A 14,108-nucleotide genomic window follows, 5' to 3' on the forward strand; every position below is an offset into this window, starting at 1 on the left:
GCAAGTATTTAGAGATTTCCTCTGAGTTTGTAATCTTAGAAACACCCAAACTCTCAAATCATTATTTAGATCTTAATCATTAGCTTGGAAATTTCAATCTCAATCATTGTAGAAGACAAGTTCCACAATTGTTATTCAAAGTTTAAAGCTTCTAGTAACATTTCTTACTCTTCTCTTCCATTTTATTTTCTTTAATTGTTAATTACTTGCTTAATTCTTGTATGCTTATATTGTTATTTAGCTTAATCCTTAATTTAAACCTTGTTCATGAGTTGCTTGAAATTTTAAATTGCTTTAATTTCCAGGGATTGTGAGTAATCTAATTTTCTAGGGTTTGGGTAAAATCCTCAATGTAGTCACTACTTACTTATTGCATGTGCTAACTTGGTAATTGTTAGGTGTTAATTAGTTGAGCTTAAGTGATTTCATTGCTTAGTTCTTGTATATGGCCATTGCTAGAACTTTTTATGCAAGATTTCTCAACGAAGGATCGAGAGATGAACTTGAGTTAGCTTCCTTATGCTTAATTGACTTGAAATTCCATGAGAATAGGAATTTCTAGTCAAGGGAATGTTTTTATCATTGTGATTATGCTTTAATACTTGTTTTATGCCTTGTAACCACGAGAGTAGGTAGTATTCATGATTCAAGAAATCCCTCTAGCTTGAGAGACTAGTTGGGTGCTTTAGATTACTTCCCTTATATTCTTAATTTACCTTGATTGTTACATGCTAATTGTGATTTGTGATGAAGTTTAGTGGTGACCCCGAGCCCTAGAATCCTCTAATTACTGTTAATCTCATCTTAGTGTTAATTGATTTGAACTAGTAGAATTTACTTAAACCAACCCAATTTCGACTTCAATTGGCTTATTTAAATGGTAGTATCTCAATGGTTGATTCAACGCCTCTCTTGGGTTCGACCCTTTCCTACCGTTGCTATTAGCTAGTGAGACCAAGATTGGATTTTATCTTTTGTAGGCTCGGCGATGGCCTATAAATTTTGGCGCCGTTGCCGAGGAGGCAAAGACACATTAAATGTATTATTGTTGAATGAGACTCAATGTGTGTATATGTATCATATTGTTTTTTATTTATTTTTGCTTAAATATTTATTAAATTGTGTTAGTCATTGCTAACGTTTTTCTTAGCTTTGTTTGACTTTGCATGACACTAGAAAAGTAAGCAATCACCGCTTATTCCTGTTGATTTAGAGTTGTACAAGACCTTGAGGAACGTAAGGAGACTCTTGCAAGGCACACCCGAGTTCTCCATTGTCTATTTGGATTCCAACTCGGAAGAGTTTCTTAGAATCAACGAAGAAGATAACATGGGAGATAACGATCCTCCTCCTCCACCTTTGCTACAAGACTATGATCACCCCAACGCATTCCAACTTTGGTGTGGCATACGTCTCCCCACCACAAATGCAAACAATTTTGAGCTTTCACCTACACTCATCCGTATGATTCAAAGCGATCAATTCGGAGGTAGCTCTCATGAGTGTCCTTTTTGCTTATTTGGACAACTTTCTCGAGTTGTGTACAACCATCAACAACATTACAGAAGAGTTCATCCGTATGCACATGTTTTAATTCTCCCTTCGTGATAAAGTAAAGCATTGGTTGAGAACGGTTGAAAAGGGATCGTTGAGCTCATGGGACGAAGTCGTTAGAGCTTTTTCTTGGAAAGTATTGTCCTCCGGAAAAGATCGCCGAATTAAGAAGAAAGATCACCAATTTCAATCAAGAGATTGATGAATCGTTGAGTGAAGCTTGGGAGCGTTTCAACGATTACACAAGGAAATGCCCACACCATGGTTTCAAATTATGGATCATTGTACAAAGCTTCTATGACAGTCTTACTCCTATTTCAAGGGCCAACCTTGATTCCGAGGCCGATGGTAGCCTTAAAAAGCTATCGTTGGATGATGCATAGAAAATGATTGAAGAAGTGGCAAAGCATTACGCATATGAAGGTGATCCAAGGAAACCTCAAGCAAAGAAAGGCGGAATCCACGACCTTAGTGCAATAGATCTTATTGCATCAAAGTTCGATATGCTAGCCCATAAGCTAGATGAAGCCACCCTTAAACCCTAAGCTCTTCCTCACAAGTCATGTCTTGTGAGACTTGTGGAGGAAATGATCACTTTTCCTCCTATTGTAACTCAATAAACCAACAGCAAGCGGCGGCCATTGGGCAAAGAAATGAGCAATACTCCTAACCCTACAACCAAAGTTGGAAACCTCAACAAAACACGGGATGGAAGAAACAAAACCAAGGCCCCCCTCAAAATCAATACAACCAACCCCATCCTCAAAACCAACAAGCTTCATATCTCCACCATAACCAAAGGGATCAAAACCTTCAAAGACAACAATATAACCAACCCACTCCCCCTCCTCCACCTCCTCAAAAGACTAGCCTTAAATCCGTGCTTGAGACTTTCATGATACAACGAGTAAGAAGCAATGTGGATATGACGACAAACATCCAACAACTTCAAGCGCAAAACAAGATAATTGAGAATCAATTGGCTCAAATTGCGTAACAAGTTGGAAGTTCATCCTCCGATCCTAGTGGTCACTTCCCAAGCTCAACGGTTGTGAACCCAAAAGAGCAAGCTAAAGCTATTAATTTGAGATCGGGAAGAGGTTATGAGGGGCCGGTTATGAGTGAAGAAGAGCCACAAAAGAGAGATAAAGGAGTTGTGGTGAGAGGTGAGGATGATTTTGAGAATAAAGTAGTTGATGTTGAGAGAAAAGAGTAACAACAGAATGATGAGGGAGCTACAAAGAAAGATGACGGAGATGAGGAAAGAATAGAAAAGTCCCCCATTCCATTTCCTCATACAGATGTAGAGAAGAAGTTGAATGAGAAGTTTTCAAATTTCCTTGAAGTCATGAGAGGACTTCAAGTGAATATCCCCTTTCTTCATGCTATGTTACAAATGCCAACCTATACAAAATTTTTAAAGGATCTTCTATCCAACAAGAGTAGGCTTGAAGAGAGTGCAACCATCTCCCTTCCTAAGGAGAGTGCAATCATTCAAAACAAGCTTCCCTAAAAGCTTGGTGACCCCAGTAGCTATGCAATACTGGTGAAGATTGGAGATTTGGAAGCTATGGATGTTTTATGTGACCTTGAGGCAAGTGTGAGCTTAATGCCCTATTCTATTGTAAAGAGCTTGAATGTTGGAGATTTGAAGCCAACAAGAATGTCCTTGCAATTGGCCGACTGCACGATTAGGCTACCTTTGGGAATTCTTGAAGATGTACTTGTTCGAGTTGGAAGAGTGTTTGTGCCATGTGATTTTGTGGTAATGGAGATGGAAGAAGATACAAGGGTACCACTCATTTTAGGGAGACCATTATTGAACACCGCGGGATTAGTGATTGATATGAAGGAAGGAAGATTGACCTTGAATGTGGGAGATGAGAAAATTTCATTTTTATTCTCACAAACTTTGAAAAATCCATTGATTGACGAGGTTCATAGAATTAACACATTGGAGAGGGACTTAGAAGAGTTCCAAGAAAGATTGTATGAAGGAGATCCTTTACAAGCTATCCTAAAGAGAGGCTTAGTTGAGGAGGGTGAAGAAGCAAAGGGGTATGATCTCTTGCTCAATCAACTTTTGGTCCACAATGAGATGAAATTTGAAGTGCTTAACGTGGATGCAAAAGAGGAGAGGACTACGCCTCCTCTTAAGGTTGAACTTAAACCCCTTCCCCCTCTACTTAAATATGCTTTTCTTGATGATAGTGAGTTATCCCGTTATTGCCAATGTTAAGCTTGATGACATCTCTGTTGAGAAACTCCTAGTTGTTGTAAGGGAGTATAAAGATGATGACATTAAGGGGATAAGTCCCACCATATTCATGCATAAGATTCTACTTGATGATGATCATGCTTCCTTGATTGAGAACCAAAGAAGGCTCAATCCAAACATGAAGGAAGTAGTGAAAAAAGAAGTTCTAAAACTTCTTGAAGCGGGCATAATCTACTCTATCTCTGATATTCAGTGGGTTAGCCCGGTTCAAGTTGTGCCTAAAAAGGGAGGCATAACCATCATAAAAAATGACAAGGGTGAGACCATTTCTACGAGGTCGGTCACCGGGTGGAGGATGTGCATTGATTATCAAAAATTGAATAAATCCACCCGGAAAGACCACTTCCCGCTTCCCTTCATTGATCAAATATTAGAAAGACTAGCATCACATAGTCATTATTGCTTCTTGGATGGATACTCGGGATTCTTCCAAATCCCAATCCAACCCGAGGATCAAGAAAATCCTACATTCACATGCCCATTTAGCACCTTTTCCTATCAAAGGATGCCATTTGGACTTTGTAATGCACCTTCAACATTTCAAAGGTGTATGATGTCTATCTTTTCTGACATGCTTGAATCATCAATTGAAGTATTTATGGATGACTTTTCTGTTTTTGGTTCATCTTTTGACATTTGTTTGTCGAATTTGATTAAAGTGTTAAAAAGATGTCAAGAGGTGAACTTAGTTTTGAATTGGGAAAAATGTCATTTCATGGTAGAGGAGGGCATTGTTCTTGGTCATGTGATTTCTAGTCGGGGCGGCATTGAATTAGATCGTGCCAAGATTGAGGTAATTGAGCGCCTCCCACCCCCTACAAATGTGAAGGGGATAAGGAGCTCTCTTGGACACGCGGGTTTTTATCGCCGGTTCATAAAGGATTTTTCAAAAATCACGACAATTGTTTGTAAAGGATGCCCCTTTTGTGTTCACTAATGATTGTTTGTTAGCTTTTGATAAATTGAATGAGGCCTTGATTTCAGCTCCTATCATTCAACCCCCTAATTGGGAGCTTCTTTTCGAGCTCATGTGTGATGCTTCGGATTTTACCGTTGGGTCCGATCTTGGACAAAGGAAGGATAAGAAGCTCCATGCTATCTATTATACCAGCAAAACATTAGATGAGGCACAAAGAAATTACACAACCATGGAAAAGGAGTTTTTAGCCATTGTTCATGTAATTGAGAAGTTTAGGTCCTACATTTTGGGACCTAAAGTCATAGTCTTCACCGACCATTCGGCCTTGAAGTACCTCTTGTCCAAGAAAGAACCAAAGCTAAGATTGATACGGTGGCTCTAACTCTTGCAAGACTATGACATTGAAATTAGAGACAAGAAGGGTGCCGAAAATGTTGTGGCCAATCATCTTTCACGGTTGCCTATGTTTGTAGGTGATCTTGATAACTTGCCAATCAATGATTCAGTTCCGGATGATCAACTTTTTTCTATTCTTCAAGCACCTACACCATGGTTTGCGGACATTGCAAGCTATTTGTCTTGCTCTATTCTTCCTCCCAACCTCTCCTATCAACAACAAAAGAAGTTTCTTCGTGATGTTCGCCAATACTTTTGGGACGACCCCTTGCTCTTTCAACAAGGTGTTGATGGCCTTTTTAAAAGGTGTGTCCTGGATGATGAGATTGTAGTTGTTATCACAATGTGTCACTCCTCACCTTCTGGAGGGCATATGAGTGCTAACAAGACCTTGGCGAAAATCTTGCAATATAGTTTCTATTGGCCTACAATGTTTAAAGATGTATGGGGTGTGGTGAAAGCTTGTGACCGATGTCAAAGAACCGGCAATATTTCAAGAAGAAGTGAAATGCCTTTGAACAATATTCTTGAATTGGAAATTTTCGATGTATAGGGCGTAGATTTCATGGGGCCTTCCCCGACCTCTTTTGGGAATAAATTCATTCTTCTGGCCGTCGATTATGTGTCAAAGTGAGTAGAAGCGGTTGCATCTCCTACTAATGATGCTAAGGTGGTGGTCAAGCTTTTCAAAAGGGTAATTTTCCCAAGGTTCGGTGTGCCATGTGCCGTCATTAGTGATGGAGGTTCGCATTTTGCAAAACGGTCCTTCCAAGCTCTCCTTGAGAAGTACGGTGAGAGGCACAATGTGTCATTGGCTTACCACCCACAAACAAGTGGTCAAGCCGAGATTTCAAATTGGGAGATAAAAGGGATCTTATAGAAGAAGGTGGATAACTCTAGAAAGGATTGGTCTACGAAGCTAGATGTTGCTCTATGGGCCTATCGCACCGAATTCAAGACTCCCATTGGAACCACACCGTACAAGCTTGTATATGGGAAATCATGCCATTTGTCGGTAGAACTTGAGCATCGTGCACATTGGGCTATTAAAACGTTGAATTTTGACCTTCAAAGTGCCGGTAAAAAGAGGTTGCTTGACCTCCATGCATTGGAAGAATTAAGATTGGATGCCTATGAGAGTGCACAGATCTACAAAGAAAAGACCAAGGCTTGGCATGACAAGCATATCAACAAAAGAGAGTTTAAGGAAGGTGACAAGGTCTTGCTATTCAATTCCTAGTTAAAGTTGTTTCCGGGTAAGCTTAAATCAACATGGAGTGGACCTTTTACCGTCAAGAAGGTGTTTCCGTATGGTGCAATTGAAATCTCCAATGACAATGGTGAACCATTCAAAGTGAATGGACAAAGGCTTAACGCATACTTTGACGGTTTTGTTCATCAAGAAGCCAAAGTCGTTCACCTTGATGAGTTTAATGTCTCTTATTCGCATTGAATCCGCAATTTCGTCAAGCTAGTGACGTTAAAAGAGCGCTTCCGGGAGGCAACCCGATTTTCTCAACCTCTCTCTCTTTAACCATCATTTTATTTCCATTATTTTTACTGATTTTTCACCACATACCACTGAGTTTAAGCTTAATTCACCATATACCATCGAAAACTTTCTAATAAACCATATACAATTCATTTTAGCAAAAATTTCATAACAAGCCATTAATGACTAACAGACATTAACATTGTTAGTCATTAATGCTAATAATTCCACGTGGCAACATATAATTGGTTCCCCTTTTAAATTATTTAATTTTAGAATAATTATTTAATTAATTATCAAAAAAATAAAAAAAAAAAACAAAACCCAATCAGCCACGTCCACCCAGTTGCCACCACCCGTCGGCGAAATCCGACCAGAACCTTGCGCCGGCCCGAACTCCGACCAAAACCCCCCACACCGGCCAAAAATCGGACAAAATTCCCTCGCTAGTGCTTCTCTTTTTCCCTCGAACCATCGTATCTCATTGCCTCCCTCGATCAAAACCCCCTATCTCTCTCAAAAAACACTCCCCTAACCAGCAGCTGGCAACCAAACCCCTCTCCCCCGCGTCGGCTAACTTAATTCGCTTCTCCCGGTGCCATCTCCACTTCACAAAAGCACCATGTATGCTGAAATCCTAAAACAAAAACCTAAGGTTTTGATTTTGGTGTTTTAGGGTTTCAGTGTAGTGGCTTTAGGGCAAGTTGGGTGGCGGCGACATGTGGGAGAGGGTTTGGGCTGCCAGTGAAGGTGGTGGCTGGGGATTTAGGATAAGGTGGTGCGCTGGTGGCTAGGGAAATCGGGAGGGAGAGGGGAATTCAACTATGAGGTGGTGTATGGGAATTCGAGATGGAAAGGTGGTCAGGCTCAAGATTTTCCTCTGCAGGGTGGGGGATACAAGCCGACCGAGAAGCGGACCAGGCGGCAAGCCAGGGGTAGGGTCAGAGCTTGGCTGGGGGCGGTAGTAGCATAGTTGATGGTTTTTTTTGTTTTTTTAAAACTTTTTTTCAATAATTTTTCCAAAGTTAATTACTTAATTAAATAATATTAATAAGAACCAATTACAAACTGTCATGTGGCACGATTAATGTTAATGACTAATCGAGTTAATGGAAAGCGCATGTTGTGACATTTTCGATAAACTGAATAATATATGGTGTATTAGAAAGTTTTTGATGGTATATGATGAATTAAGCTTAAACTCAGTGGTATATGGTGAAAAATCCGTTATTGTTATTATTACTAACTTTTCTCTTAATATCTCTTGTAGGCATTGATGAAAAGAGAAGTAAGAAAAATATTTTTTGAAGTGAAGTAGTAGTTATAATAATAATCATAATAATAATAGTGATAATAATAATTTTATTATTATTGTTATAATTTTTCCAAAAAAAAGAGAAAACCGTACAACATCAGTTCTGCACGGACGTGCAAGAACATCGCACGTTCGTGCAGAGGCAACCTGAAGCAAACAGGAACTTAAGTATGAAATTTTAAAGATTGGCACGGACGTGCCAAACTAAGCAAGTCCGTGCAAGTAAGGTTGCACGTTCGTGCAGTATCAAAACCACAAATCAACTTATTTCTAATTGGGGCTGCACGTCCGTGCCAAACCCTGCACGTCTGTGCAGCACCAGCTTAAGGAGGCAGCAGCACGGGTTCTACCATAAAAAACAAAAAATATTCTCATTCACTCTCAAATTTCTCGCCCACGATTTTCCTACCCGTCTTTCTCTAAGCTACTTTCCACCTCCTTCTTACTTCACTCAAATCCTCTCAAACCCTCAAAATCTCACCCTAAATAAAAAAAAAATTTCACAAAATCTACAATCCTTTTTCATCAATTTCCTAAATTACTACTCCATTCTCCATATTTAAACCTAAAAATCACCCAATTTCTCATACCCTTACCTAAAAAAAAAATCAAATTGGGGGTTTTCTTGTGGGATAAAATTTGATGCAATTAGTTGAAGGAGTAAGTTTAAGCAAGCACAAAGAAGGTTAGGAAGGTTCATTTGCGGGTTTTACACCCACGTTAAGCTCAGTATAATCATTCCTTCTCACTTACTAATTTCTTGCTTGTAATCTTGAATATTATGTTTGATTTTGCTTGAAAAGTTTGTTTTAAATTGCTTGTATGTGAATGATAGTTGAAAATTGTTAAGTATTTGTGAATTTTGAAGTGTTTTGTGGATTTTGTGAGAATTGAATTTTTGTAAGTAAGTGTGGAATTGAGGAGTTGATTTTTGTGAATGAAGAACATGCTTGTTTAAGTGGATTGTTTTGTTGGTTTTCTTGATAATAGTGCATGAAATTCTCAAAAATTAGTGTTGAATTTTTGTGAATTGCATTGTTGAGGTAGTCTTTGTTGCCTGATGATTTGCTTTGCCTTGTTTTAGGTAGTGAACTTAGAACTTGACTTTTATTTGTGTTGTGCTTGTTGGTGTTGTGTGAACCTTGATTTGTTAGCTTAGTGGACCTAGTACTCTTTGTGTGGTTGTTGTGGTGATTTCCTTGTTGTGGTTTATGAATATTTTTTGCAAAAACCGACCATGTCTCGAAGGAACCGACTTAGAAACAGCGACGCTAGGTACTGCAACCCATCGCCTCCTCCTCCTGTTGCTCCAGCACAAGTGGATACAATGGGGATAATGTTCAATGACCCGACCTTCTTGGCCAACTACGTTAGGAATAGTAGGAGGCGAATTAGGCCAACCAAGTTCTATAATGACGACGTAGCCGACACCTTGGGGTTACGGGGAGATGTAAGGATGCTTTTTGAGGGTTCCGACCTAAGAAATTGGCTAGATTTGCACGCCCCAATCTACAAAATATTGACTCTTGAGTTCCTTTCTACCCTCTACGTACACCGAGACACAACCAGGACCCCCCGATACATAACCTTCCAACTAATGAACGCCAACCATAAGATGACTATCAGGAGGGTTAACTAAGCCTTTGGGTGGCAAACTACCGGAACCATAGGGCCTAGGGATAAGTACCCCCGTAACTATGACACAGGGGACTTTTGGAGACAACTCATGGGCCATTTTAAGTATGACCCTAGGTCCGGCAAGGCCACGGCCATCATTCACTCCGCCTTCAGGCTTTCACAGCGTACCAAAGCAAACACGACGTTTGCTAGAGGTGATAGTTCAGGGGTAGTGTCCACTAGGGAGCTTTACTTCTTGTAGCACTTGAGCAAGGGGAAGACGACCCTAGATGTCAAGTCTTGGTTTGTAGACCACCTAGAGGATGTTGCCACGGGAACCGGCAACATCACCATAGGTGGCATGATCATCATTATTGCTTCTTTTCTTGATCTTGATTTTGCAGATGTCGTGGTTTGTCCAACGCCGACCCAGTTGGACATGCAGTCCCAAACGATGAAATGGCTCAGGGACGCAGAGGGGCCTACCCCTTTCTTTGGTTAGTGAGTGGGCGACCCTACGCCGACCTACCTGACCCCGGGAGAACCGTCATCTATGATGAAAGCAACTGGGTCTTTGCTAAAGACTTTCCTTAGGCTCCTAGCGTAGAAGGAGAAAATAGAGAAGAGCAAGAGCAAGAGCAGCAACAACAACAAGAGCAGCTAGAACAACAACAACAATTCCAACAACGGCAGTTTCATAAGGGTACCAAGGTCAAGGTGTAGGTGAAGGCAACCCACACCTATAATTCGAGCAAAAAATCCAACTAATGAATGCGGGTTTCACCTGCATGAGCACCGAGTTTGAGACTATGAGGAAGTCTCACAAAGACATGAGGTCCTCTTATGACAATATGAGGACAAGCTTCGAAGGTCAAAGATCGGAGTTGGGTGAATTTCACAACATTTACCGGCATTGGTACTCCGGGGGCTTAAGCTCCCAAGGAGGCCTGAGCCAAAGAGTTAGTATTCTTCCTCCCCTTCTCTTTGTGCTTATATTGTTTTAACATTAGGGACAATGTTTATGATATCTTGGGGGGAGTGTTTCTCATGAGTCATTGGTTCATATGTTGGTCATGTGCGTTCTCGTGTTCTCATGTTGAATTTGCATGTTGTTTGTTCCTTTTCCTTAACATCCAAATCCCTTTAATCCAAATTTTCTCCCTTTGAAATCCAAATTTCTTAACTTGTGAATACTTCTCTTCTCTCCTTATCTAGATGTAGAGCTATGTTTTATCCTTATTCTTAGCTTAACTTAACATTGTAATTATTCTTGCTTTCTACAAATAAAAAAAAATAAATAAACAAAAGAAAAAAAAAAACTGAAAAAATGAAAAAAAAAAAGCCCAAGGATGAGACTCAAATGACGATGCTTATGTGTTTTGCTTACTTGACTCTTGAGTGATAAGTAAAAGTTCTTTTAGAAGGGTGTGTACAAGAGTTGGGGTCATTTAGAGGTCTATTAATCTTGATTGCATTAGAGTATATGAAATGAAAACCAACGAATGCTCAATTGCACGTCTAGTATAGGATATTGTCTAAATTAAATTTGCCCAAGTAGGATATGTTTGCATCGAATTGCGGTCCCTTGTGCCCTTGATGTGCCCCCTTCCTCCTCGAAATGAAACTTTATTAGGGAAGTGGTTTTACTTATATCTTGTGTAATAAGTGGAATAATAAGCCGCATGTTTTGAATAAAAGAAAGAGCCGCTCACAGTTAAAAGAGGCGAGGGCAATGCATGTTGAAAAACAAAAGAAGAAAGAAAGGGAGAACAAAAACTCCCCCAAAATTCTCAAAATTTTCACTCTATCTTATTTAGAGGTCAACTTCTGGATGCCTCCCACACATTGTTTATTATGGTGTTTCTTGTGAAATTTCCGAGTTAAAATGTAGTTAAAGGGGCTTAGGCGTTCATTTTGGGAGGTGGACTTGCATTTTGAGATTTTATAACCGAAAGAGGGCTTGTTACAACTTTGGAATATCTAGACATGCTCTAATGAACTAGTAAAAGGTCTAAAGAAGTATCCTGGTCAACCTTGCTTATTTCTCCTCTTTACCCCCAACTCATGTGCACATTTGTATGATTGGTAATTCTTTAAAGTCGCTCACTTGTCTTGCTTGTTATTTATATCTCGATGGTTTGACTTGGGTGATAATAACATTAGAATTGTGTGGTTTGATAGTTTTTTTGTTGTTTGTGTGAGTTGCGGGTTAAGCTCAATGGAAACCCTCCCGAGATAAAAACTCGTCCTCTAAGGCGACTTAGGGGTTTAAATTGCTTTGCACTTGTGCTAAAAGTGATTATGGTTGTTACCATGCGAATTTGTGTTTTTGTGCTTCCTCTTTGTTACCTCTCCTTGGTTTGATCATTAGCAAGTTGTTTCCCTTCTTGATTTGACATGTTTGTTTTTCTCGAGGACTAGAAAAAGCTTCGCTTGGGGGGATTTGATAACTTGTTATTCGATATGATTTTAGGGTGATTTTAAAACTTGTTTACTTGATAAATTGGTGTTTTGGTTCACTTTTACTCTATTATTATGTAATTTTTTTGTATCCTATGTTTCACGGGTTGTTAACGTTTTTTTATTGGGTTTTTAGGTCCATAGACGATCATTTGAAGCATATAGATGATAAACTGAGGTTAGAAGCCAATACGAAGGAGAAAAACAGAAGAAAAGGTGAAGAAAAGGGCCTAAGAGACCGTGCACGACCGTGCCATGTCTTGCACGTCCGTGTAGGAGTGTTATAGCATGATCAGAACCATCCCCCTAAGAGTTTCAGAGCATGCACGGCCGTGCAGAGTTGAGCACATCTGTGCAAGAATCCCAGCACATCCGTCCAGAAGCCTACACGTTGGTGCAGTTCACTTATGCCAAATCAGTTTTCAAACTAATTCTGGAGTTCAAGGCCTGCACGTCCGTGCCATACTTGGAACGTCTATGCAAGATTTTCAGGCCAAATCAGTAGCAAAATTGATCCTAACTCTCTGGCTCTACTCGGCCGTTTATAAGGTGGCACGTCCGTGCAGACCTGCGGACATGCCCGACTCTTGTTATAAATAACCCCTTGAGCTCATTTGTACGGCATGCAAGTTTTTAGAGCTTTCCTCTTAGTTTGTAATCTTAGAAACACCAAAACTCTCAAATCATTATTAGATCTTAATTATTAGCTTGGAAATTTCAATCTCAATCGTTGTAGAAGACAAGTTACACCATTGTTGTTCAAAGTTTGAAGCTTCCAGTAACATTTCTTACTCTTCTTTTCCATTTTATTTGCTTTAATTGTTAATTACTTGCTTAATTCTTGTATGCTTAGATTGTTATTTAGCTTAATCCTTGCATTAAATCTTGTTCATGAGTTGCTTAAAATTCTTAATTGCTTTAATTTCCATGGATTGTGAGTAGACTAATTTTCTTTGGTTTGGGTAAAACCCTCAATGTAGTCACTAATTACTTGTTGCATGTGCTAATTTGGTAATTGTTGGGTGTTAATTATTTGAGCATAAGTTCGTTTCATTGCTTAGTTCTTGTATATGGCCATTGCTGGAACTATTTATCTAAGCTTTCTCAATGAAGGATCGAGAGATGAACTTGAGTTAGCTCCCTTATGCTTAATTGACATTAAATGCCATGAGCATAGGAACTTCCAATTAAGGGAATGTTTTTGTCATCACGATTATGCTTTAATACATGTGTTAATTGATTTTAACTAGTAGAAGTTACTTAAAACAATCCAATTTTGACTTATTTGGCTTATTTAAACGGTAGTATCTTGGTGGTTGATTCAACGCCTCTCTTGGGTTCGACACTTTCTTACCCTTGCTATTAGCTAGTGAGACCAAGATAGGATTTTATCTTTGGTCGGCTCGACGACGACCAATTTATTATTGGTCGCATTTTTTTGATAAGGCTAGGAGAGAGGGTAGGTTGAGAGGTAAGGCTCTTTTGGAGGTGGGTGATTTTGCGAGCTTTAGTCATGCTATTTCAGAGACCGGTGAGGAGAGTACCCATTCTACCCTTTACCATAGTGCCGAGTGATTCCTTCTTCATTACCCCCCTTACTTGCTTGATTTACTATGTGTTTCTTATGCCTATTTGATATTAGGTTTTGAGCTGGGGGGGTACTTCATTTCAAGCTTGGGGGGATTATTTAGTTGATATTGATATGCTTCATTTCCTCCCCCTTCGTTTTTTTGGTTCACTTTGGTCTCTTCTCTGTGCTATTGTTGGTGGTTGTGATTTCCTGTCTCATGCTTCTCTATTTTTCTGATTAGTTGATGTTTGCTTCTCGATGATTGGTTGTTTGGCGTTGTTATTTCCTTAAGTTGTTGATTTTTCTCTTGGTTGTTGTGTCCTATGATGTCTGCTTCTTGATGGTTTATGCTACTATCCCTTTGATCCCCCCTAATCCAAATCTCTTTGTGTCTAAATTTCTTTGATATAGTTTCTTTTCTTTTATTTCTTTTGTTTAATTCTTCATGAAGTTACTAACCTTCTTTTGTGTAGATATTTCTGTTTTTCCTTCCTTTTGTCTCACATT

The 14,108-nt window shown here is 39.5% G+C and overlaps 1 protein-coding gene and 1 non-coding gene across 2 annotated transcripts; one reads left to right on the forward strand and one right to left on the reverse strand.

Moving 5' to 3' along the window:
- Positions 1-1,715: 1,715 nt before the first annotated feature.
- On the reverse strand, positions 1,716-1,822 carry LOC145593386 (small nucleolar RNA R71). The gene has a single exon (XR_014102718.1). It is a non-coding gene; the product is annotated as a small nucleolar RNA R71 (small nucleolar RNA).
- A 1,302-nt stretch (positions 1,823-3,124) lies between these two features.
- LOC145591987 (uncharacterized) lies at positions 3,125-5,700 on the forward strand. The gene is made up of 5 exons (XM_081648461.1): positions 3,125-3,712; positions 3,795-4,108; positions 4,379-4,625; positions 4,747-5,027; positions 5,163-5,700. The coding sequence occupies exons 1-5, from the start codon at positions 3,125-3,127 to the stop codon at positions 5,698-5,700; spliced, it is 1,968 nt and encodes a 655-aa protein (XP_081504587.1).
- The last annotated feature ends 8,408 nt before the right edge of the window (positions 5,701-14,108 follow it).

The sequence above is a fragment of the Chenopodium album genome, chromosome 18, assembly GCF_948465745.1.
Source record: "Chenopodium album chromosome 18, dcCheAlbu1.1, whole genome shotgun sequence".
NCBI classification, from domain to species: Eukaryota; Viridiplantae; Streptophyta; class Magnoliopsida; order Caryophyllales; family Amaranthaceae; genus Chenopodium; species Chenopodium album.